General features: G+C 41.8%; 1 protein-coding gene across 1 annotated transcript in view; it reads left to right on the top strand.

The window, feature by feature from the left end:
* LOC106095498 (eye-specific diacylglycerol kinase) overlaps window positions 1-27504 on the top strand; it is a 37487-nt gene that overhangs the window by 8180 nt on the left and 1803 nt on the right. The window contains exon 2 of the mRNA XM_059367205.1: window positions 25509-27073. Coding sequence (XP_059223188.1) covers window positions 25509-27073 — 1565 coding nt within the window. The remainder of the gene's footprint in view (window positions 1-25508; window positions 27074-27504) is intronic.

Here is a 27504-nt window from a genome sequence, read left to right as displayed (position 1 = left end):
CGTCATCAACAGCAGCAGCTAACATTGCACCCTTTCGCAGATTATTAAAGATGTGTAAACACAAATCACCATCGATGTAGTCGATACCCAAAGCGTTACATATCGACACCAGGTCAGCTTGACACAAATTTGCCTTTATGTACGTTGCTTTGTTTGCATACATTTCGCTGTCTACATCGTAGTCGAAGCCGTCGAACAAGCGTAGTCGTTTTCGGTTGTCACGATCTCCTTCTCTTCCAAAAATGAATTTATGCATCGCAACCACCACCGTACGCTTGGCAGTTCTTAAACGATTGTCAACCGCCGTAAAATCCCCTAAACATGCCATGGTTCTCTTTTATTTATTATGAGTATTCTTTCTACACAAGTGTGTGTGTGCGTCTTTGTTATAGTTTTATTTTCTTATATTCACAAGAACTGTCCGCTGCACACAAACACATAAACGTGCACTCAATTCAAATCAGATATTGTATCAAATGTCCAAGGTGTCTTGACAATGTCTTACACACAATCACACTCTTCTCCTCAACTTGCCTCTACACACACAACGTTGGGATGTCGGCGTTCTCATATACACTTCTGAAAATTAACCGTCGTTTTGTGTATGGTTGCGAGAGTCCGTCTCTCTCTCACTAACACATACACTCGTCGTCTGTTGTTATTTAAACCACCTCCGTATTTTCAAATTCAACCGTCGTTTTGCGTGATTGTGTGAGAGTGTGTGCGTTGCAGAATTAAAGAAGTTGTACACCTGTGATTCCGTGCTTGGACATTCGTGGATAGAAACTATTCTGCTTTTTTCTTCTCTTTTGATGTGCTTGATGCAGACAATAAATATACTTCCTCGTCGAGTCTTTTCCTTTCTTTTTCTTTCTTTTTTAACCGTTCAGGCTGATTGTCGCCTTTCCACATTAACCATTGAATTACTCCGTTCGTCTCGACCGAGTCGCGTCGCGAGGTTTCTTCTTTCACTGCGGCTTTTATTGGCCGATCGTCGTTTTAGTTCACTGAGTCGACTCTATTTCGGTTGAGCCCCCAATTTGTGGACACTTTTTTCTTCTTTTAAATCCCTTTATTTTATTTATATTTAGTTAAAGTTTAAGAGTAAAGTACAATAAAATGTTTGTTATCAATAGAAAAGTAAAACAGTAATCAATGTAAACTAATGGAATGGCGTTCGGTTTTAACTCGCGTCTTTACGTCGTCACGGCTGCGGATAGACTGATTTCTGTGTGCTTCGCTTACTCGTCTTTGTGTTTACCAAAGCCAAACACACATACATTCAAACTTTTCCCACATTAGTTTATTTGAATAGCAACTCTTTCATTGTCATCATCGTAGTACTGTTTTTTTTTTTCACACACATCAAATGATGTCAACGTACAAGGATAATTAATGCGACCAGCCCTTGGAAAACCCACAAAAATAATAGAAAGGATTCCTGCCATATGTCCTTTTTCCTTTTCCATAAAATTTTGCAATGCCCTTCAAAGGACCTTTTGAAAGTTATAACTAAAGCTTATAAAGGTAGACTTCCCAAATCATTAAGCTGACCGCAGTGTTCTGCGTTATTGAAAGGAGATTTTAGAGGTCTTAGTTGATTTAACCATCATTATGGTAGTTTTAAGATAAACCCATTTGTGGCCCCTTTTTCATTGTATTCAAAATAAATCCTCAACGATGTCATTAAGGAGAAACAATAACAAATGATAACATGTGTAGTATTTTAAAACTGGATACATGTCATAGAAATCTCCATTTGACATGAACGACAATGGACCCTATTATGCAGCCTTACAATGCAATCTCATCAACTACATCGTCATCATTATCCGTGTATGTTGGTATGGACAACCTCCACATTGGGATCAAATGCAAATTTGCCCATGAACATTCCATTATGGAACAGGGGCAAACTTCTCACATATGAGTGCTGTCCGATTGAAGTTTAAGCTCAATGATAAGGGACCTCCTTTTTGTATTCGTGTCCGAACGGCGTGCCGCAATGCGACACCTATTGGGGGAGAAGTTTTTACATGGCTTCTATGGATAGCATAGTACCTAACAAAAGTCGCCAGCATTAGAAGGGGAAATCCACCGCTGAAAATTGTTTTCGGATTTTCTCGCCAGGATTCGAACCCAGGCGTTCAGCGTCATAAGCAGACATGCTAACGTATGCGCTGCGGTTGCCTCCAATATGAATATGATGGATTCTTTATGTGTTTGAACCGTTGAGTGAAGCGGACGTTTTATTGGGTTGCCCAAAAAGTAATTGCGGATTTTTCAAATAGTCGGCGTTGACAAATTTTTTCACAGCTTGTGACTCAGTTATCAGATGTTACTTTTAGCTTGCTTTAGAAAAAAAAGTGTAAAAAAGAATATTTGAATAAAGTTCATTCTAAGTTTTATTAAAAATGCATTTACTTTCTTATAGTAAATCCGCAATTACTTTTTGGGCAACCAAATACTATTTCGTTCCTCAAAATTATTCCGTAACTCGTAATAGGAAATTATTTTCGGAAAAAAATTTAGGTCACTCAAGTATAGTGTTTATTAGGCGGATGATGATCTGTGTCTGGTACTAGTGGAGCAGCAGATATAGGGCCCGGGAGTAAGGTTAGAATAAACTCCAAAGACCCAAAATCTGCGATGGTGGTATCAGGCCATAGCATGTTGTCCCCTACTGCGTCCCTCGGCAGGTGCAGCGGCTGCGGCAGGTTCCACTAGCCGAAAGACGACTGGTAAACAGGGGCTTTTGATGAAGACACCCGGTTCGCAACTTAGGGACTAGGCCGAACCTATTTTATCTTCACATGCCTATAATTTGCCTAGGGCAACGGTTTCCTCTGGCGAACCAATACGCTCTTCGAAAGGTTGGAACAACAAAAGGTGTATCTCTCTCAGGTTCATTGAGAGGGGCTGATGCGAATGTTCCTAAAACTCTTACCAATAAGAGGAGAGACTCGCTTATTTAGGCTCGGAGATTCGCAGCACAGGTTACCCCAAAGGCTAAATTTTGACATCGCGGTCAGCCAAAATGCTGAGGTCACCTGGGGGACATCCCATTACCAAAAAACTAAGGCGAACTATAGTAATATGGGTCCAAGAACCTTTGTTAACGTCGCTAAGGACAGCTTGGTGTTGGTAGTTTACGATAAAGTAGAAGAACAGCGCTGCTTTGGGCACGGGATAGCTGTGAGCACCACACAGGCTGAAACATTTATGTCCGTTCTCTATGGTGTTCATTGCTGTCACGGGGAGCTTAGCTGCGAGCTACCGGGAGCGTCTACAGTTTGCGGATAGTGGAATACTCCATACGGAGAAGCTGCAACGGCAGTCGCAGACAATCCGCGGTATTGAGCGGAGAGTCTCAGTGTGAGGCCGGGAGGTACCGGCTCTTGCAGAAATACTGAGTGCCTATGATGCTCGATATGACAAGGCGAGTCATTGGCGGCTTTAAATAACCAATGACCTCCCTGTTCCCGCGGCGATCCTTTGGACCGGAACGAGGACCTACAGGAGTTTGACGAGGATCGTCACCTCCACGTGAAATGTGGCTACAACAATAGCAACAGGGCTGCATACCTAGGAAAAATTGGGGTGGGATAGTCAATGGACTGTCATCCTTGCAGAATTGCCTGGGTCTCCTCCAGTTTATGCCGATGTAGGGTGATACCGAGGCTGGTATCGGTGATCGGCGCTCAACTGAAATGTATCAGTGGACCCTAAATAAGATTGGTGAGATCTGACAAGGCGCAACGCTGGATTTAGCCACGAAGGATTATATTCCTTCTCGACAATGACACACGTTTGGATGTCAAGGATTCCCTCAGATCCTGAACCCATACTTGGGAAATTAAGGGAATTCAATCCAAATGTTTCAACCACCCACTGAAAAATTGGTAGATTAGATGAGGTTGATGACGCCGGGACACATGCTGTATTCGTTCGGAACTCTGGCCATCGTGCAGACCTCAACAAGTCTGAAGGAGTTGTATCCCACGGATTCAACAAGTTGAGACTGAAGGTGTATAGAAGCGGTGGGGTTGGGTAATCAGAAAACGACTCAACAGTTGTTGCTGAACACTTGTCTGAGGAACTCTCGACCATATATCTGAAGTCGGGCCAGTTGCAGGAGCCTGAAAGGAGTTAAAATGGGACCCGAAAAGCCCTGTGTGCATGGGTCATCCGGTGAGATTTGGCTCAAGGTATGCGCCAGCGGGGAAGGCAGGAACTCAAAAGGTAATTCGATAGCAGCAGCTAGTGAAGCATCTAAGGAGGAATCGTCTATACCGCAAGTCTCAAGTGTTCTGAGGAAGAGTGGTTCCACTGCTTTCTCAACTGCCCCTTGTGGGAATTCTGAACCCTGAATGACATGGAGGCCACCGTAGCGCAAAGGTTAGCATGTCCGCTTATGACGCTGAACGCCTGGATTCGAATCCTGGCGAGACCATCAGAAAAAATTTTCGGCGTCTGTTTTCCCTCCTAATGCTGACAACATTTATGAGGTAGTATGCCATGTAAAAACTTCTCTTCCAAGAGGTGTCACACTGCGGCACGCCGTTCGGACTCGGCTATAAAAAGGAGGTCCCTTACCATTGAGCTTTAAATTTGAATTGGACTGCACTCATTGGTATGTGAGAAGTTTGCTCCTGTTCCTTAATGGAATGTTCATGGGCAAATTTACATCTGAATGACTATGGTCCGGTTTCTGCAGATAAATCTGCAGCATTGTAAGGCTGCATGGAAGGCCCTAAAGGTCCTTCTGATGGCAGGAGAACGAAGAGGACCCTTGTGGAAATTCTTAGTCCTGAAGGACTATGGTCTGGTCTCTGCAGATAAATCTCCACCATTGTAAGACCGCTTCGTGGGCCCTAAAGGTCCCGCTGATGGCCTGGTGGCAGGAGGATGAACTGAGCCCCAGAACTAGTTGGTCTAAGGAAGGCTTGCAGAAAACTCTTCAACAGGTCGAAAACTACTAGGAAAACACACGATTGGGATGTCTATAAGGTAGAGCTTAGCAAATGTAAGGGAGAGCTGAGAGAGGCTCACAATAAATCCTGGGTAGAATTCTGCAGGCCTCTAGGCTAAAGAAGATCCTATACGGGCTAAGCAAGGCTCAAAACAAATCCTGGGCGAAATTCTGCACCTTCATGGATCATACATTTGAGGCCTCTAGGCTAAGGAAGATCCTATCCTGGAAATCTATTAGGCTAAGATACATTCAGAAGTCAGAGAATGTATGGACAATGTCTAGTGAGGATGCACTGGAACTGCTCGTTGATGCGTATTTCGTACACGAAGGAGAACGATTTTCCTCCCATTAGTCTGTCATCCTACATGCTGAAGACTCTAGATAGGTTGATAGAAACATATCTTAGGGCAAAGATTCCCGGAGATCGCCAATATTGCAAGTCCTCTAAAACAGCCCTAGTCTGCTACATCGAAGGCTCTCTCGCTGTCAAGGAATACACAATGGTAGCATTTCTTGACATTGAAGGTGCTTTCAATAATATAAGACCGAAGCACACAAATGTCGTGTTTAACGCAGATGCCTGCCATCGTGACCCAAAACCTGAGAGGCCCAAGACCCAATGGTGAATACAATGCGTCAACCAACGCCCGCACATGTGATAACCCTCACTTGAGTACCAATTTGATGCCACGTTTTTGGACGCATTCACCTCCTGGGTTAGGAACGGAGCACTACCCAAAATGACTCGTGTTTTCGTGTTTAACGCATATGCATGGCATTATGGCTCAAACCGGCGAGGCCGAATGGTGAATACAATGCGTCTACCAATGCTCCCACATGTGATAACCCACACTTGAGTACCAATTTGATGCCACGTTTTTGGACGTGTTCACCTCCTTGGTTAGGCGCGGAGCACTACCTAAAATTCCTTCCGACCTATGGGTCACGGCATACGGTTGAAAACGCAACTACACGCCGAGCTTATGCTCTACCCGCGATTTGGGTCCAAACCACAGCCACCACGTTACTCACTACTGGGGCTTTACCATTGGCAGGCTGGAACCGAAGTTCCAGGGGCTGCTGACACCCATGGTACCTTAAAAAAAATACTACCAATTGAATCCAAAACAGTTTCGGAGTGGTCACCTAGGAAAAGGAATCGTCCTTAAAACCAGCATACAGGGTATGCACTAAAACAACATACATCAGGACGATAAACATAAACAGGATACGGCAGCCCTCACGGGCTACGCCACACATATTAACTCCAACGGGGGACTCAACAATCAACGCGGCCACCCTTACGGATGACCGATCACAACCACAAAAGCAACGGGAAACAACGAAGAGCAACATCAACATGGGCAAGGCTGGTGCCAGGGGCGCACCAAATCACTCGATTGCGCCAGTGTAGCAAAACCTCGTTATGGATAACTAGCATGCCTCCACTTAGTCTTGTCCGCCTCCTAATAAATACTTCGCGGGAAAAGGTGACCAGCCTTGCAACAGCAGTCTCGTCTTCAAGAGACTCATTGTAATCCCACACCTCCTCCTACACCCCATCGCGCCTAAATCTCTAATGTCTGCATAGTAAGGGAATTACGACATTATATGCCTCCAGTCCGTAGTTCCCCCACAGACGCACAACTCAGTCACGGGGATGTTCCTCTGAAGCTAAAATGCATTAAAGGAGCCATGTCCCGTCAGTATGAAGCCGAGACTAGGCCGAAGCCAAAGTCCGGGCGGTTTCGTACGAATAAATACGTAAGTCACCCGACCATTGTCACTGTTCGTCAATCTTGTTTTCCACCTATCATCAAGAAGCTCCAAAAGATGCGCCTGAGCCGCCTTACATCCCCATCTGTCAGCTCAGAAGCAGTGAGCCAATCCTCACGCACTAATGGAATTCCCTTTCCCACACTATACAGATCAGCCATATAACTTACGAGTAAAGCAAGCGGGGGCAAGACAAGCAATACCTATAGTGCATCTGTCGAAACAGTCCTACACACAGGCAAGCAAGCCAGCATTGCCACGTTCTCACTTGAGAGGACCTTCTTTCGTCCAAGGACAGTGGGAGAAATTCCGTGCCACGCAGGCGCTCCATTAGTTGCGCAAGCAAAACTAGACCACAATATATGGACTGAACAGCGCGATGACTAAGACTCAGAACACGCTTAACCATTCCAGCTACTCTAGTCATGTTCTTTTTCACCCGATCCAAATGAACTAGAAACCCCATAATCTCCGAAGCAGTCACTCCCAGATATTTTAAGAGGGCTACGATCCGCCAGATCGAATCGTGGGTGGACAATTCCGCAACAAGATGTCCTTGACCAACATTGTCACGGTTTTGTCCTCCGCGACATCAACACCAACACCTTCATCAGCTCACCGCGAGTTTCCAGCGCAAATCTGGAATCTCCTTCAACCATTATGAGCAGGTCATCCGCATATGCACTAATTTTGAAGGACTCAGCGAGAGTTCCCAACAGGGGATCCATCATAAAGTTTCATATATATGGAGCACAGATAGACTCCTGAGGGCAGCGACGGTGAATATCCTTCCAAATCGTATCGTTAGCACCAACCAAGTAATTACGCCAGAGAGAAAGTTCCCAAAAACCTATTTCGCCCAATCTAGTAAGTGCGCTACGCTATGAAAGGTAATCAAACGCGCCTTTGAAATCGATAAATATGTCAAGGACATATCTGGCGCCCTATTCTCTTACAAAGCTCTGCACATGGATCCAAGCATCCACAGTGGTCTTTCGCTCCCGGAAGCCGAACTGGTACGGAGAAGTACCGTCCACATAACCCTGCCTTAATGTTGGCACCATTGTCCTCTCAAATACTTTTGCAAGCACAGGGACGAGACTGATGCCCTGATACGATCTTAGATTGCTCCCCAATCGATCGGACAATTTCAGAAGGACTATGACTCGAGCACATTTCCACGTACGAGGGAAATAGCCTACTTCGACATATCATGTGAGGATCAATTCGACATGATCAGGTATAGCCTTCCAGATGCTTTTACACATCTGTCCAGTCATACCGTCCATTCCAGGTGACCTCCCGCCTCTAAACAGGTGGAGCGCTCTAAGACCCTCATTTGTTTGACATAAGCATAAGCTATAACCATGAAGATTTAATGAAGATATCTTTATCCTTTAAAAAATTGCAGACTTACTTCCATTTATTTTCTTCACATCCCACTGTGCGACGTCAATCATAAAGGAGCTAAAGTTCCTAGACATCAACATCAACTGTATGAAAATTTATTAATAACTTAGTTACTAATAGCTAATAGATGCATTACGGCAGTCTTGAGATCTGACAGATGACTGTTGAGGTTGAAAGAAAGTTTCCCGACACTCTTAGAGATCTATTTCAGGAAGACCCGCGTATGACGGCGAAGTGGGCTACCAAAAGTAGTCTAAGCGTGAAGCTGTCTGAGACGGAAGTAGTTTTTTTCAGCAGGAGTCACAAGTTGCTCACAGTGGCACCTGTCAATTTGGGAAGAGAGAATGTTCCTATAACTGAAAGCACAAAATACATGGACAGCAAATAGAACTTCAAATCAAACATTTTGGAAAGGACAAAAAAGCCAACTCTTGCCCTATACATCTTGAAAAGAGCCTTAGGGAAAAGTTAGAGTTTATGCCGCGTGTCATGCACTGGCTCTATACTGCAGTTGTGAGACTTATAATGCTATATGGTGTTGTAATCTGGAGGACAGCACTTCAAAAGTCGATATTCTTTTTAATACTTAGCCGGATCCAAAGGGTGGCTTGTTCATGCATCACAGCTACATTGAGGACGACACCATCTGATGCACTGATTTTAATGCTACAACTAAGGCTTTAAGACATTGTGGTTAGACAAATTGGCTCGATCAATGCTGTAAGGCTGTCAAGCGGCGGCTCCGGACACTGTGTGTTCCTTGAGACAATGCTCGGAGATCCAAGCAGTGTGAAAAATGCTTCAAATCTTTATTTGAATCGATAGTGCGGTCCATATACTTTAATGTTTGAAGATTATTTCACGCAAATGTTGACGGTGACTGCGCCTCAAATGGTCCATCCAACATTTCGGCCGGTATCGCACGACTTAATGCTTCAATGCTGTCTTCCAATGCGTCAATTGAAGGGCTTGTCTGTATAGTCATGAGCTTTAACATAGCCCTACAAAAAATAGTCTAATGGCATTAAATCGCACGATCTAGGTGACCAATTGACCGGTCCCGAAGTTGAAATAAAAATGTTGACCGAACTTGCCTCTCAAGAAGTCCATTGTTACGAGTGCTATGTGGTTAAAACCACATGTCATGCAAGTCAAGCTCTTGCATTTTGGGTAAAAAAAAGTTGGATATCATCTCACGGTTGCGCTCACCATTCACAGTTACGTTACGATTCGCATCAACTTTGAAGAAGTACGTTCCAATGATGCCACCAGACCATAAACTGCACCAAACTGTGACTTTTTCTAGATGCATTGGATAGAAAATTCTGCTTAAATACGTACCCATTGAACCAAAAATGAGCTTCGTTGTTTCGTCAAAGAAGCGCTCGATAAGCTTTCTTAAAGAGCATCCATTTTGATCATAAAATTAAATAATTTGCAAGCGTTGTTTGTTTGTAAGACGATTCATGGTTAAATTATAGACCAAACTGAAGATGTTTGACAGTAAAATAAAACACGAAACGTGCGTAAGCAGTTTTAACCAGTGTTGCCAAAAAGATAATAGATGAAAAATCACCCTTTACAATAGACTTCTAAACGGATGGTTCCAAACTAGAATAGCAGGTGGGTGCATTCTCTGCACTGAAGAACTGAGACTGGTCATATAGAGAAGTTATCCGACCAATATAGTAGTCGAGATCAAGCGCAGATCCTTGCAATAAAAGAAGCGATGGAATGGCTTAGATACAAGGTCATAAATACGATTGGCATAAATATCTTCTCAGACAGCCAGGCAGCCATTAAATCCCTGGAGAACGCATTTCTGAACTCAAACACATAGACTGTCGCAAGTCTCTTATTGAGATGGCTGAGCGGTACACTCAAAAATTGTGTGGCCCAATCTAGACTTGAAGAGGTCTACCGCTTTGTTGTCGCTGGCTAGAACTGATGTCTCAGTCATTATGATAGGCCACTGTCTGATCGGAAAACATGCTGACAGACTGAAAGTTGCAAGTAACGACTTCTGCAGAGGCCGCGCGGTCGCCGAGGAAGAAAGTCTATAGAACATCTGTTGTGTGTGTGTGACCCGCATAAGTAGTCATAAAAAGTTCCACCTTAGGTTGTCATTTCTATAGAACATCTGTTGTGTGTGTGTCGCGCAGTGGCAGTCAGAAGAAGTCCCACTTTAGGTTCCCATTTCATTGAGAACTTGTCAGATTTAACGGTTGTGAACATTAGCAAGTTGTTGGGCTTTTTGAAGCGATTTCGATGGTTCAATGCACTCGAAAATCGCAGACAATACTTACATTTAGGCCTGGTTAAATATGTAGGTAACTTTAATATGTGTAGAAGTAAATATAATGGGTTGCCCAAAAAGTAATTGCGGATTTTTCATATAGTCGGCGTTGATAAATTTTTTCACAGCTTGTGACTCTGTAATTGCATTCTTTCTTCTGTCAGTTATCAGCTGTTACTTTTAGCTTGCTTTAGAAAAAAAGTGTAAAAAAGTACATTTGATTAAAGTTCATTTTAAGTTTTATTAAAAATGCATTTACTTTCTTTTAAAAAATCCGCAATTACTTTTTGGGCAACCCAATACAAGAAAAATTCTTCCAGTTAAGTGTTAATGGCAATACTAATTGGTTTCCATGCAAGGCAATTGAAATTATTTTCCCAAAACATTGATTACTGTGTCATTATTATGTCTACATGTTAAACACCACCGCAAACAGATGTCTCGTCATCATCATTGGGGCGTTATGTGATAGTATGAAAACATACATTTCATTTATACGAACATAACCTAGTAAGAACGGATGTTGGTTTTCCCAACCTTAGTTTAGCTGGCATAAACAGTGGGTTGTTCAGAAAATGTAGAAATTTCTAAAAAAAAATCTTTCTTAGAAATTCAAGTTACGAGAAAGCTTCGTTGACAATCAAATTTTAAAAAAATTATTTTATGTAAATCACAGAATTGTTCCGCAAAAGACTAATAGAGGATCCCTTTCTAGACAAATTGTAAAATATTTGTAAAATTCTTTTAATTATCCCTTATTGTTTTCCATGCCACTCCCCTAAGTTGGTTAATGTCTGGTATAGTGTCCCCACCTAAGTGCCGGTATCTTTTAGAAGCGAAAGCGGGGCAATGACAAAGGATATGCTCCAACGTTTCATCATCTTCCCCACATGCCCTACACTGCCAATTCGTCTGCCTTTCATTTCCCTTACTCCGTTATGGCCCGGCAACCAAACAATGCGGATTTTTCCATTCTCAGAAGAGCCGTCAATCCTCTTCTTCAAAACTGTTCCTCTTACCCTCCTGGTTGTTATTGCTTTTATGGCCACTTTACTATCCGTAAAGATGTTCACACTCGACGTCTTCACGTTAGCACCACACCACTACACGCATTCCGTGATCGCCTGGATATACGTCTGCAGGCCCGTATTATGGTAAGGCAGTCTAAAACAGATCTCTGTCCTCAATGTAGACCCCCAGGCAATCCAAGACTGCGCTGCTGGCATCAGTGCCTTGCACACGACCTCAAGGTTCATCTCAGGTATTCGATCGGAAACCTCTTTCCTTCTTTTCAGGTTTCCTATTGTAGCCTCGATTAGACCACGATTATATGAGCTGCTCCCATCCTCAATCGATTCTCCCAACGCCTTAAGGCTCATAGCCACAATGACTGCCTCACACTTAATCTGTATGTCTATGGGTTGGATGCCTAAAACAGTCTCCAGTGCCCTAGTGCGCGTGGCCCTCATCGCTCCGCCTATGCTAAGACAACATGTTCTCTGAACCAGTTGTATGATCCTTTTTCTCCATAGTAGTTCCCCAAACTACTGAGGCATATGTAAGTATTGGTCTAATCACGCTTCTGTAGAGCCAGTGGACTATTCTTGGATTCAGGCCCCATTTCGAGCCTACGGCCCCTCCACATAGTGCCCAATATCTGTGAGCCTTCTCAGTACGCTCCTGAATATTCAGTTTCCTGTCCAAGATCACTCCTAAGTATTTGACCTTGTCAGATATCGAAATCGTTCTAAAGGGGAAACGTGGCGCGTCAAATTGGCTCACCTTCGTCTTCATTGTGAACAGACATATTTCAGTCTTCTTTGGGGAAAAATTGAGACCCCTGAGTCTAGCCCAGTCGTGTGCCATCTGCAAGACCCTTTCGGCCCTTCTGCATAGCTGGTTCGGATCTTTACACCTAAGAAGTATAACAACATTGTCTGCATAGCAGACGGGTTCAAATCTCTCCTCGGTAAGCATCCGTAATAGGTCATTTATGGTGGTCACCCATAGGAGTGGCGATAAAATGCCCCCCTGTGACGTGCTATGTGCCATTCTTTCCTTTGTATTTATGTCATGGGTAGGAGCATTTTTTTTATCAAAATCGGATGAAAAATGCTCCTTTTATGAGCTCAATTCTGCATATTGGGAGATCGGTCTATATGATAGCTATATCCAAATATGGTTCGATCTTGACTATATTCAACAAAAAGGTTTAGAGGGGTACTGGAACTCGCTGTACCAAATTTCATAGAAATCGGATGAAAAATGCTCCTCATTACATGATATCGGGAGATCGGTATATGTGGCAGCTATATCCAAATATTGTCCGACCTGTACCACATTTTACAGGAATGGGTAGGGGTGTACAAGAACACACTGTGCCAAATTTCATCGATTTCGGGGAATAAATAGATCTTCTATGGCCTCAATACGCTATATCAGGATATCAAGAGGTCGGTCTAAGGGCAGCTCTATCCAAATATAGTCCGATCAGAATCGCACTTTACAGAAATGTCTATGTCTATGGTCTACTAAAGGGTGATTTTTTTGAGGTTAGGATTTTCATGCATTAGTATTTGACAGATCACGTGGGATTTCAGACATGGTGTCAAAGAGAAAGATGCTCAGTATGCTTTGACATTTCATCATGAATAGACTTACTAACGAGCAACGCTTGCAAATCATTGAATTTTATTACCAAAATCAGTGTTCGGTTCGAAATGTGTTCAAATTTTGACAAATTTTGTTCAGCGATGAGGCTCATTTCTGGTTGAATGGCTACGTAAATAAGCAAAATTGCCGCATTTGGAGTGAAGAGCAACAAAGAAGCCGTTCAAGAACTGCCCATGCATCCCGAAAAATGCACTGTTTGGTGTGGTTTGTACGCTGGTGGAATCATTGGACCGTATTTTTTCAAAGATGCTGTTGGACGCAACGTTACGGTGAATGAACACATTTCGAACCGAACACTGATTTTGGTAATAAAATTCAATGATTTGCAAGCGTTGCTCGTTAGTAAGTCTATTCATGATGAAATGTCAAAGCATACTGAGCATCTTTCTCTTTGACACCATGTCTGAAATCCCACGTGATCTGTCAAATACTAATGCATGAAAATCCTAACCTCAAAAAAATCACCCTTTAGAACTCACTGTGCCAAATTTCATCGCAATCGGATGAAAAATTACCAATTTATTGCCTCAAGACCAGAGATGGCCTGTCAGAAACAGTGACGTATATGACATACGTTTCCGACGTATATTACATACGTCGAAAACGTCGTAAACCTAGCCAAAAAACTAGGTTTCTGACAGAAAAAAAAATTCGAACGAAAATATGTCGAATTTTTGATCTGATTAACTAAAAATTTTGGCATAAGTATTAAGACTCCATGTACCATTTCACTTGACACTTCCTCAGAAATGCACTTGACACTTGCATTTTTAACATACAGCGGTCAAAAAAAGTATTCATCATTCAATGTTTTTTTTTTAATAAGTCTACAAAAGACAATTGGAATAAAAACATATTAAACTAATGATGCAGTAGTGCTTGTGTGATATATATGTACACAATTTCATTGTTTTTAAAGAAAAAAATAGTATTTATTGGAACAAAAAGGGCCATTTTACAGCTGAACACAAAAAATTAAACAAAAAAAGTATTCATCATTGCAAAAAACCAAAAAAATAAATAACATAATTTAAAAAAATTAATACTTTGTTATTCGACCACCGCGTCTTATAACTTCTTTTAAACGGTTTGACATCGATTGGACTAATTTAGCGATTATATTTTGGTCTATATTAGTCCATTCCTCCATTATCACCTGTTGCATTTGACTCTTGCTCGAAAAATTGCGCGTTCGAGATGTTCCCAAAGATGTTCAATTAGGTTCAAGTCGGGACTTTGAGGAGGAGTTTTAATGACTTTGGGGCAGTTATACAGCATCCACATCTTGGTATTTAAAGCAGAATGTTTGGGGTCATTATCTTGATAATATTGAAAGTTATTACCAAGCCCAAGTTTTACAGCACTATCTTTTAAATTCCTCTTTAAAATGTCAATGTAATACTTATGATCCATTACTCCATTAATAATTTCAAGATTTCCCGCTCCTGAAGCCGCCATACACCCCCAAACCATTAAACCACCTCCACCATGTTTTACAGTAGCAACTGTGTTTCGTTCTTCAAGCTCTGTATTTGGTTTTCTGTACACTATGACCTTTCCAACGCACCCAAAAAGATTAAACTTGCTCTCGTCTGCAAAAATGACTGTTTTCCAAAATGATTCGGGCTGTTTTACATACATTTTTGCGAAGTTTAGCCTTTTCACTCGGTTTATTTTATTTATAAAGGGCTTCTTACGTGCAGTTCTTCCTCTGTAACTATGCCTTTTGAGTGTATTTCGAATTGTTTGTGTAGTAACTTCCTTCCCTAAATATTCCATAGTGTTTTTACGAAGAATGGTCGCATTTGTCTTCGGAGTTTTCTGAACTTGCCGCACTAGCCAACGCACATCTCCAACTGAAAGTGCTTTTGGTCGACCAGATCTTGGTTTATTGTCAACAGTTTTCGTTTCTGTCCACTTTCTGATGATGGATTGTATAGTAGATCGTGGTCTATTTAATATTTCACTGATAGTTTTTTGAGTTAAACCATTCCTGTGGTGTTTTATTATCAAAACTTTTACCTCATCAGAAACCTCGTTTTGCTTACGACCCATTTTGACAAAAACTATATTTTCAATGAAATTAAATATTTGCTGTCAAGGGCAAAGCCTCCTTTACTAAATAAAACAGAAAAGGGGGATTCCCAAATAATATTTGAATTTGACTTTGATGATAGCACATCAATGATGAATACTTTTTTTGTTCTGTTTTTGGTGTTATTATATAAAATTGCATTTTTTGCGCTAATTAAATTTATTTTTTGAATTTATTTTAAAACATATTACGAAAAATAAACTAAAACTGCATAAAACTGCATTATTTGTTTACTTTAAATTTTCTTCAATTACCCAAAATAAGTGAATTTATTATCAATTTTGCTAATGATGAATACTTTTTTTGACCGCTGTATGTCGTTTACAACAGCTTTCAAAAAGCAAATTAAAACGGGAGATGCAAATAATTTTGCAAAAGGATACAAAATAATTGCAATTTCTAAATATAATTGATGAAAACTAATAATTTATTGATTTTTTGCTTCACAAAAAAATCCTTAAACGTTACTTTATAAATTGACTTGAAATTTGCGTATATTTCCAATTTATTATGTGAAAAATGTAAATGCAAAAATTAAAAAAAAAACTTAATATTTCTTTTATTGCGAAATTTTTTTACATATAAACTCTTCTATATGCAACAAATAAGTGACAATAATATTTGTTAAAAATCAAACTTTTACACTGAGTTATTAAGGTTTATGACGTTTGCGACTTTTTCTACGTTTTATACAAGTATACGACGTTTTCGACTTTTACAACTTTTTGACAGTCGGAAACCTAAAAAATCGTCTTACGGACCATCTCTGCTCAAGACTATAAGTCTGGATATCGTTCTATATAGCGGTTATATATTGGCCCACCTCCGTCTTACTTGTAAATAGGCTTAGTTCATTCTTCTCTGGGTTTACATTGAAACCCCTGGGTCTAGCCCAGTCGTGTGCCATCTGCAAGACCCTTTCGGCCCTTCTGCATAGCTGGTTCGGATCTTTACACCTAAGAAGTATTATAACATCGTCTGCATAGCAGGCGGGTTCAAATCCTTCCTCAGTCAGCATCCGTTATAGGTCATTTGTGGTGGTCACCCATAGGAGTGGCGACAAAATGCACCCTATGGCGTGCCCTGTGCCACTTTCTCCCTTTTATTCATGTCAAAGGACTCGCAATTTATCCACCTTTTCCTTAGCATAGGGTTTTTCCAATGTCTTAAGACCCGTTCCAGCCGGTACTGGTCTAAGGATTGGATCAATATGTCGATCCGCACTTTGTTAAAAGCCCCCTTGATGTCAATGCATACCACCAGAGTTTACGTTTTGGCATCGAAGAATTTTTCTATTTTATGCACAACCTCGTGCAAGGCAGTGTCCACCGACCTTCCCTTGACATAGGCATGCTGTTTGTATTTGAGCAGTTCGCTGGATGTCATACTCTTTATCATGGTATCCACAATGCCTTCCATGGTTTTGAATAGAAAGACGTAAGGCTTATGGGTCTGTGGGCCTTTGGTGTCCCATAGCTTCCCTTGCCGGGCTTGAGTATAAACACCACCCTTGCCTCCTGCCAGGCTTTTGGAGTATATGCAAGTCCTAGGCACGCTGTGAAAATTTTGGCCAGATCAGACGTATCTCCTAGAAGCTTTTCTGCGACCAAGTCGATAGCGTAAATGACGCCGCCACGATAAAAAAGTTTCTCTCAAAAACCCATGTCCAAACTGAAACGTCAAGAGACGGCAAGGGAATGAGAACAGAGACGACGGAGGTCATATTGAGGCTTTTGATGAAAACGCATTTTCCGCAGGATACGACAGGACTCACGGAGATGCCGGAATAATGAGGTTGATCGAAGGCTTATCAAAACGGAATTTATGGCCAAGAAAGCCTTGAGAAGCTTCAAACCATTTAAGTCTTCCAGACCTAATAGAATATTTCCGGCGTTACTTCAAAAGCAGGCCGACTATCTGGTGTCCATCTGATCTGGCCAGATGGACACCAGATAGTACCCTGCGGAAAATGCGTTTTCATCTAAAGCCTCAATATGACCTCCGTTGTCTCTGTTCTCACTCCATTGCCGTCTCTTAACGTATCAGTTTGAATATGGGTTTTTGAGAGAAACTTTTTCATCTTGGCGGCGTCATTTACGCTATCGACCTGGTCGCAGAAAAGCTAACAGAAGACACGTTTTACCGCTCTGATAATCTTATTGTATTCCTTGAGCCGAGTGTAATACACATCCCAATTTACTACCGCTTTTTTACGCCGTGCTCTGTTATAAATTCTGCGGACCCCTTTCTCAATGTTGCAAATCTCCCTGCTCATCCAGGGATTTTCTTGGGCTGATTTCCTTTCTCAAAGAGGACAACTACCTTCGAAGGACCCCACCAGTGCAGTCGTAATCCTGTTGACATTCTCGTCAATCTCTTCTATGCTTGGACAATCTAAATTATTTTGACCAAGTCTTCTCTTGAGTAGTCTTCCGAATTTGGGACAGTTGGTTTTCAACTTACTGCGGAAGCTTATCGGATTCCTGGCCGTGCTATTCTAAACCTAATGTAGCGATGGTCAGAGAAAGAATGCTCCATGGAGACCCTCCAATCCTGAACCTCATCGATCAGATTTCGGATCGGAACATATCGTCACATCTAATACCTCCTCCCTAATCCTATTAACAATGGTAGCGGTGTTACCAATACTAAGTGTTATTAGGTCGTTAGTATTCAAGAACTCTGCCAGGGCTTGGCCCCGCTTATTAGTGTTAGACTACCCCACGAAATGTGGTGAGAGTTCGCATGGCACCCTATTAGTGCCTCGTTTCCTGTCTGTTTTGCTTTTCTCACCAGCCGTTGCAGCTCCGACGTGGGTGGCGGTGTCGGAGAGTCGGAAGGCAGATAAAGTGATGCCAGGTCTACTCCACCGTCTCCCTGTCTCACCACTGTTGCATCCGACGTTGACAACTCTGGGGAAAACACATAATTCAAATTTTTATGACAAATAACGCAGGTCCTTGGCCGAGTACCAGTGTTAGCATAGAATAATTGGTAGTTGATATGGTTGAGTCCAGAAACTTTGTTCCGGGTCGTCCATGGCTCCTGAATTAGGGCAATATGAATCTTGCCCTTGCTGATTTTCTCCATCAGAGCGTGTGTAGCAGTCTCGCTCCGGTGGAGGTTTATCTGGATAACCTCAATCATTAGTCCTCCAGTAAATGGCCATCTTGGGAGTAGGTCATGATCTCATCGTCTGCTCCCTGTTCTTTAGACTGCATTGACTTTCCTCTCACTGCATTGCCTGATGTCATCGTTTTAGGTTCTTTGCCTAGTCTAGTCTTCCGACTTTTTATAAAGTCGGTAATGGTTCCATGGTAGGGTCCCTGTTCGTTCAGCTGTATTGGATTTCCATTCCCTGTACTGCCTGGTGATCCAATACTAGGATCTTTGTCTATCTTAGCCTTCCAAATCTTAAGTATATGGGCTTCTTGGGAGTAGGTGATAGTACCATCATCGGCTCCCTGTTCGTTGGGTTGCATTAGGTCTCTTGTCCCTGCGCTGCATAATTTTTCAACATTAGGTTCTTTACCTATCCCAGTATTCCGTATCTTTAAGTTGGTGATGGGTCCGTCGTCGGTTTCCTGCTTGTTAGGCTGTGTTGGGTCTCACGCCACTGCACTGCCTGATATTTTAATATTAGGATCTTTGCTTCTCCTAGTCTTTCCAATATTGAGAGATGCCGTGATTGTCTCTTTGTCTCTTTTCATTTGGCCTGGTGTCGCAGAATGAAAATTTCTGCCTATCCTAGTCTTCCCAATCTTGAAAAAGTCAGTTTTGCTCCCGTAGTACGCCATGTCATTAGTCTTAGCCAAACTTGTCACGGAGACTTGATCAATGCCAACCACAAAGAGAGTTCCTTCCTCCTTCTCCTCCCTGTGGAAGACCTCCCACTTCTCTGTGACCAAACCTTGATTTTGCTTGCCCAAGAATCCCAACATGCGTTCCGTCGCAAATTTACTGCCCCATACGTTGCTGAAGACCATCGCCTTTGTGAGCTGGGGAATGTCCATCTTTCTCACCAGGTCGAGCTTTGAGCCCTCCCATGAAGCGTGAATACCTCTGACGAGCCGTTTGACGATATCAATACATTCCGCTGACACGAAACGCAGCATAAAGATCTCTCCTCCATACTCGCAGCTCATAATCCGTATGGGTGGACCCTCTACAGAGTTCCACACATGTTCACAAATCCGATCGTTAACCATATCCTCCACTTGGGACCGATGATCTGGTGGAATCCTACCAGATGCACAGCCGATATTAATGACTGCATAAGTCAGCTCATCTCTGTTGTGTTTCCTTGCCACTCTGGCGTAAGAGGGCGGCTCCTTACCATTCTCCGCGACCATATTCCCCTTCCGTGATGGCTGTGGCTTCCTTTTTGAAAGTCACAGTCCTCCATGAAGACTCAGGGGCCATGCGCGCTTCCTTCGTTCCTGTTCCAACTTTGTTTAACTCCGCAGGACACTGCCTGAAGTCTCCATTGCGGGAGCTCTTTTTCTTCTTCTTCAGCATTTTAGCAGTGTTATGCTCGTGAGATATGATTCTTTTTCCAGCTTCCGTAGAAGTGCTTGGAATGTCTGTTCTATCCCTTCCAGAATCCTGCACTTTCGCCCGATTACGCTGCCGGTACATACTCCACTGTCTTCTTCGTTTCTTCGTCGTGCACCGGACCACTTTCTCGATCTGCTTGTGAGCTTAGCAAAGCCATCGCTCACCTCTGCCGTCATCCAGATGCCCTCATCTCTCGATTCTGCTGCGATGACCTGTTTCATTGACACAGTCACTGTCTGAATCCGAGTCAGAAACACCACCTTTACTTAAAGGCTGGGGACGAACTTTGCATCCCTCTGGTTTATCCGTGTCATCCTCACTAATTAGTCTGACGACTTGTTGTGCGCTTGAAGCATTACACTCGACTACAGGTGCCAAGGCACCCACACCTATAGGAGGGGAGGACAACACGCTAGGGTCTGAGGCCACCACCGCAGATGTTAAGTCTTTGGAGTCCATTTCTAGCCTACTCCAAAAGGCTTTACAATTTTTTTCATAATGGGTAGTACCTATTCCGAGATACGGATATATACTATTTTTCTTTGAGAAGCGAAATAAAAACGCATCCACTTCACTCAACAGCCCAAGTCTTGCCCAAGTCTTCTTCTGAGTAGTCTTCCGAATTTGGGCCACTTGGTTTTCAACTTATTATTGAAGTTTATCGGTTTCGGTGCTGGCCGTGCTAATGTAGTTAACCTAATGTAGCGATGGTCTGAGAAAGAATGCTCCATGGAGACCATCCAATCTTGGAACTCATCGATTAGATTTTTCGAACATATTGTCACACCCAAAACCTCCATCCTAATCACAAAAAATGTCTGCCTTGTGTTTTTCCTTTTATTGTTTTTTTTTTTTTTTTGCTTCACCCTTTTACATATAACTTCTCTTCTACGACGACAACAAGATGATTTAAAAATTAATTTAAATTTAAACCGTATATATGATACCCTGCGTGTGTGTATGTGTGCGCGTGTATGAAATCAGACGACTTTCTTTGTTCTTGTGGTTGTCTATGACATCGCACACACGCAAATCACGCAATAATTCTTTTGGTGTGTCATGTGTGAGCGTGTGATATAAGGAATGCTTTATAGTTTTTTGCGTGACACCTTTTTCTCCATAGGATGGGAGTAATATAAGGATTTTTTTTTTCTTCTTTATATTCCAGTACGTGGTTGTGTACGCCATTATTAAATATTCCTTTTTATGAGTTCGGCGTGCGAACACTCGAGGGATTTATGAGAACTTGCAGTAAACTTAAAGCTACTCCTCCTTTTCATTCTCTGTATATGCGCTGTTCACATGTACAAGTGTCGCACTTTTAATTTAATTTAAGATTTTGCAAAGCAGGACATGTGCATATGTGTATGCATGCTTGAATGGAAATAAGTGCATTGTGTGCGGTACATACCTTGATTTTAATCAAATTTATTCAGTTTTTGCTCATTTCCGTTCGTGATGACGAAGAGTTGGTATTTTTGTGTGTAATCGAAAAGTGGGAACCATGTTCTCCTTGTGCTACAAATAGAAGAATGGTGTAAAAAGCATAATTCATAACGAAGGAATGTAAATTAGAAAATTTGAAGGATAAAAATGCAAAATAATTTTAAAAGCTAATATTTAAATCTATATAAAAAATTTTAACTAATTTAAAAAAAAAAAAAAATATTAAATTTCCTTTAGGAACAAAATTTTCAATTTTCTCTGAAGACAAAATTTCGGTTAAGTTTTTTCCAAAGACAAGGTTAGGTTAGGTTGTGAGTTCACTCGGTGGCCAGTTTGGCGCATTGACGGGGTAGGGAGTTCCTCTTGTTAACCGCCTTCTGACCACACCATCTCCCAGATTCGCCTTAATATGCCTGCCACAAAGCATTTTATTAGTCCACTGGGAGATAATAGGGTGTATCGTAGTTCGGCGTCTATTCATCCTATCTCCAATATCCAACAAGTAAAAAGACGTTAAGTTCGGCCGGGCCGAACTTTGGATACTCACCACCTCGGGTATATATGTACCTTTCATCAAAATGCGGTGAAAATAGCATACCTTATGTCCCATAGCTGTTATAATGAAATATGTACCAATTTGGACCAAATACTTATAAGTACAAGTCATTGTTCAATTGTGTATAACAAAATATTGGTGTTTTTAGAAGCTATATCTAAAAATGAACCGATCTGAAACAAATACAACATGGATGTCGAAAAGCCTAACATAAATCACTGTGTCAAATTTCAGTGAAATCGGATTTTAAATGCACCTTTTTTGGGGCCTAGGCTTTAAATCGAGATATCGGTCTATATGGCAGCTATATGCAAATTTTGATCGATCTAGACCAAATTGCAGAAATATGTAGAGGGGCTTAACTTAACTCTCTGTCGCAAATTTCGTCAACATCGGACAATAAATGCGCCTTTTATGGGCCCAAAATATTAAATCGAGAAATCGGTCTATATGGCACCTATATCCAAATCTGGACCGATCTAAGGCAAATTGAAGAAGAACGTCGAAGGGCCTAGCGCAACTCACTGTCCCAAACATCGGCGACATCGGACAATAAATGCGCCTTTTATGGCCCCAAAACCTAAAACCGAGATCAGGGCCAAATTAAAGAAAGATGTCGAAGGGCCTAAGACAACTCACTGTCCCAAATTTCAGCTTTTATGGCTTTTATGGGCCCAAGACCCTAAATCGGAGGATCGGTCTATATGACAGCTATAACCAAATCTGGACCGATCCTGCCCAAATTAACGAAGGATGTCGAAGGGCCTAAAACAACTCGCGGTCCCAAATTTCAGCAAAATCGGATAATAAATGTGGCTTTTATGGGCCTTAGACCCTAAATCGGAGGATCGCTCTATATGGCAGCAATATCCGAATCTGGAGTGATCTGGGCCAAATTGACGAAGGATGTCGAAGGACATAACACAACTCACTGTCCCAAATTTCAGCAAAATCGGATAATAAATGTGGCTTTTATGGGCCTTAGACCCTAAATCGGAGGATCGGTCTAAATGGCAGCTATATCCAAATCTGAACTAACCTGGACCAAATTGACGAAGGATGTCGAAGGACCTTACACAACTCACTATCCCAAATTGCAGCAAAATCGGATAATAAATGTGGCTTTTAGTGGCCTAAGACCCTAAATCGGAGGATCGGTCTATATGGCAGCTATATCAAAATCTGGACTGAACTGGACCAAATTGAAGAAGGGTCTCGAAGGGCCTAGCACAACTCACTGTCCCAAATTTCAGCAAAATCGGATAATAAATGTGGCTTTTAATGGCCTAAGACCCTAAATCGGCGGATCGGTCTATATGGGGGCTATATCAAGATATAGTGCGATATAGCCCATCTATGAACTTAACCTGCTTATGAAAAAAAAATAATCTTTGCAAAGTTTCAGCTTAATATCTCTATTTGTAAAGACTGTAGCGTGATTTCAACAGACAGAGGGACCGACGGACGGACATGTCTAGATCGTCTTAGATTTTTACGCTGATCAAGAATATATATACTTTATATGGTCGGGAATGGATATTTCGATGTGTTGCAAACGGAATGACAAAATGAATATACCCCCATCTTTCGGTGATTGGTATAAAAAGGCCGCCATAGTGTACACTTTCTGTCAGAGAGACGTCTTGACTTTTCGTACCACTTTGTGAACTTCGCCGTCTGCAGCGTCCTGCCTATGAGGTATGCGTGTTGTGCCCCACTGAAATTCTCTGTCGTCAGTCTCTCTATCTCACCTTTATGGCCATCAGTCTTTTCAGTATTTTGAACAAAAACGATTACAGACCAATGGGCCTGTAAAACTTCCACCCTGACCTCCCTCCATGCCATTGGAATATAGGACCATGCCATAGCAGAACACTTGATGCAAAATTTCAGCCAAATCAGATGAAAACTGAGACTTCCAGAGGCTCGAGAAGTCAAATCGGGAGGTCGGTTTTTATGGGAGCTATATCAGGTTGTAGACCGATTTGGACCCTACTTAGCAAGGTTGCTGGAAGTCATAACGGAACACTATATGCAAAATTTTCGCCCAAACGGACAAAATTTGTGGCTTCCAAGGGCTCAAGAAGTCAAATGGGAAGATCGGGTTATATGAGAGCTATATCAGGTTCTTGACCAATTGGGACCGTACTTGGCACAGTTGTTGAGATTCATAACAGAACAATCTATGCGAAATTTTAGCCAAATCGAGCAAAAATTGCGGCTTACAGAGTCTTTAGAAGTCAAATCGGGAGATCGGTTTATATGGGAGCTATACCTTAATCGAAACCGATATGGCCCATTTTTAATCCCCACCGATATACATCAGATGGACGGACGAACGGACATGGCTACATCGACTCAGAATGTGGAAACGATCAAGAATACATATACTTTCTGGGGTCCTAGATCAATATTTCGAGATGTTACAAACGGAATGACAAGATTTGTATACGCCCATCCTATGATGGTAGGCATAAAAAGCGACTCACCCCTGTTGTCGGTATCCGTGCTCCCCCATAGACTGTAGTGTCGAAATTTTCTTTAAAGACAAAATTTCCATGAAATTTTCTCTAAAGACAAAATTTCCATGAAATTTTCTCTAAAGACAAAATTTCCATGAAATTTTCTCTAAAGACAAAATTTCCATGAAATTTTCTCTAAAGACAAAATTTCCATGAAATTTTCTCTAAAGACAAAATTTCCATGAAATTTTCTCTAAAGACAAAATTTCCATGAAATTTTCTCAAAAGACAAAATTTCCATGAAATTTTCTCTAAAGACAAAATTTCCATGAAATTTTCTCCGAATTTCTCCATGAAGTTTTCCCTAAAGACAAAATTTCCATGAAATTTTCTCTAAAGACAAAATTTCCATGAAATTTTCTCTAAAGACAAAATTTCCATGAAATTTTCTCTAAAGACAAAATTTCCATGAAATTTTCTCTAAAGACAAAATTTCCATGAAATTTTCTCTAAAGACAAAATTTCCATGAAATTTTCTCTAAAGACAAAATTTCCATGAAATTTTCTCTAAAGACAAAATTTCCATGAAATTTTCTCTAAAGACAAAATTTCCATGAAATTTTCTCTAAAGACAAAATTTCCATGAAATTTTCTCTAAAGACAAAATTTCCATGAAATTTTCTCTAAAGACAAAATTTCCATGAAATTTTCTCTAAAGACAAAATTTCCATGAAATTTTCTCTAAAGACAAAATTTCCATGAAATTTTCTCTAAAGACAAAATTTCCATGAAATTTTCTCTAAAGACAAAATTTCCATGAAATTTTCTCTAAAGACAAAATTTCCATGAAATTTTCTCTAAAGACAAAATTTCCATGAAATTTTCTCTAAAGACAAAATTTCCATGAAATTTTCTCTAAAGACAAAATTTCCATGAAATTTTCTCTAAAGACAAAATTTCCATGAAATTTTCCCTAAAGACAAAATTTCCATGAAATTTTCTCTAAAGACAAAATTTCCATGAAATTTTCTCTAAAGACAAAATTTCCATGAAATTTTCTCTAAAACAAAATTTTCATAAAAATTTCTCTAAAGATAAAAGGTTTTTAAGACAAAATTACTAAAAGCTCTTTTGAAGAAAAAATTTAAAAATTTTTTTAAATTCGCGATTTTACTTTTTCTCTGAATCGAAAATAATTTTTAAAAATTCTCTCTCATTTATTAACAAATTTTCCTCTTTTCTTTTCCTTTTCCTTTCCCCAGGTACGTTCCGCCTCCTTTGACGAAATGCAATTGGAGTCTCAACGGCTCTCAACGCATTTCCTCAAACAACAATCATCGTCCGATGAGAAATCCTCCGAGGGGGGTTTCCTGCAAGTGCCGCAGGCAATGCATGCCCAACGTTCGCATTCTTTCGATTCAGCAGCCGCTTCGGCGGGCAGTGATGATTCGGGGACTTTTCTCGAAGTACCGCGTCGAGGTAAAAATCGCCGCAGTTCTTCGACTAAAACACCACCGCCCTGTATACATTGCCTGTATTTGGAGGAGTATGAGAAACACATGAGGGCAGAGCAGCGTTACCTCTTGGATCATCATGAGATGAAAAATATGAGCTACAGCATAACCAGCTCCGAGCTGAGTGACGATGATTATGATGATGATGACGATGATGATGTGGACAATGTTAGCGAGCTGGTCGAAGAGGACGAAGAAGAGGCTGGCCAGGAGGACGAGGATGAAGAGGGAGAGGCCACCGATGAGGATGTTAATGCCTGCCCCGAGGCTTTGGATGTGTACGATGATGCGGCCCTGGAAATGGATATACGTCTGGGTGGTATGTCGAGTAGCATAGATGAGACACGAGCTCGTTTGCCGCGGCAAATGAGACGTCATACGATTGGCAGTTCAGTGACCACATCCGAGGATGAGGGTCTCGAAGAATCCGAGCATGAGTCACCACATTTCGGTAATACATTAATGCCCCCGCCACCAACTACACCCTGCGGCATCACCTTCACTCTGTCCCCCACTAATGGAGATTACCTGCCTTTTCCCACCTACTCATTTCCCATTGATCCCGGCTCACCGCCTGCTTCGCCATCATTTGCTTTGTCGGTATGCGATAGTCCGGTGATGGAACTGCCGCCGCCTCCTCCCATATCACCCCTAGAATTACTGCCACAAGCGCCATCATTCGATGTAACTTTGCCACCACCACCAGCCTTTAGTACGGATGACTGTTCACCTGCCATTACTATCGCCACTAACGATGACACCACAACGACCATGACGACGCCGACACCGACGCCGACGCTAGGGCATGATGACACTACATCCATGGCACCACCACCATTATCACCCTCGAGCCAAAGACCACGCAGACGTTCCATATCCCGCCAGGAAGCTATATTTGTTGAACCCACAGGTAACTCGCTGGAGAATGTCTCACAGGAGGAACAGCTCAAGTCCTCAGCGGATGCGGTCAACTCTTCCGTCGATGAGATCTCCACCATGGCCACTTGTGGCTCACCCGCTCCTGCCCTGTTGGCTGCCGCAGCGGCAACCAAGCATGCTTTGGTTGTGCGTGATATTTATTTAGCTGTACCTGATTTAAGACGTGATCGCGCCGCCTCTGTGGATTCCTGCTTTTCCAAAGTCTCCTCGGGCAATAAAACGGAAGAATTGCAGCCGAGTGATGGCTGCTTCCTGACGGTGCCCAATATCAATGCAACACGTTCGCGTTCAGTGGACATTGTCCTGCCGACAGATGAGCAGGCCCGCTACAAGGCTTTGGCCATGGCCGGCACCTCGGGCATCTATGGCGATGGGTATGTGAGCGATTGCTACTGTGTGTGTGTGTGTGTAGATGTGCTTGCATTATTTTAGTCCGGCTGTTGTTATTTGAATTCCGTTTCCCCTTTTGTTTGGTACAACGATTTCTTTTCTTAGGCTTTGATGTTGTTATTGTTGCTGTTGTTGTTTTTGTTTATTTATTTTTTATTTTTGCCTCATGCTTTTGTTGTTTGTTTACTGTAGCTTGGGCTTTATTTACTTTATATTGCGGACTATTTCAGTCAACGGTGTCACATGCCGGATGTTATTGCCGTTTGATGCTTTGAAGTTGATGCCCTTTTTTTGCGCTTTCTTCATGACGCTCGGGGTTGTTTTAAAATTTCTTAATTTTTCCCATCCATAATTAATAGAAATGTTTTTGATGTGGTATGATGGATTTTTTTTTATACTTTCCGCTTATCAGCAT

Source organism: Stomoxys calcitrans, chromosome 4 (assembly GCF_963082655.1).
Source record: "Stomoxys calcitrans chromosome 4, idStoCalc2.1, whole genome shotgun sequence".
Classification (NCBI taxonomy): Eukaryota; Metazoa; Arthropoda; class Insecta; order Diptera; family Muscidae; genus Stomoxys; species Stomoxys calcitrans.
The sequence above is the reverse complement of the archived record's forward strand: the minus strand, read 5'-3'. Positions and strand labels throughout refer to the sequence as shown.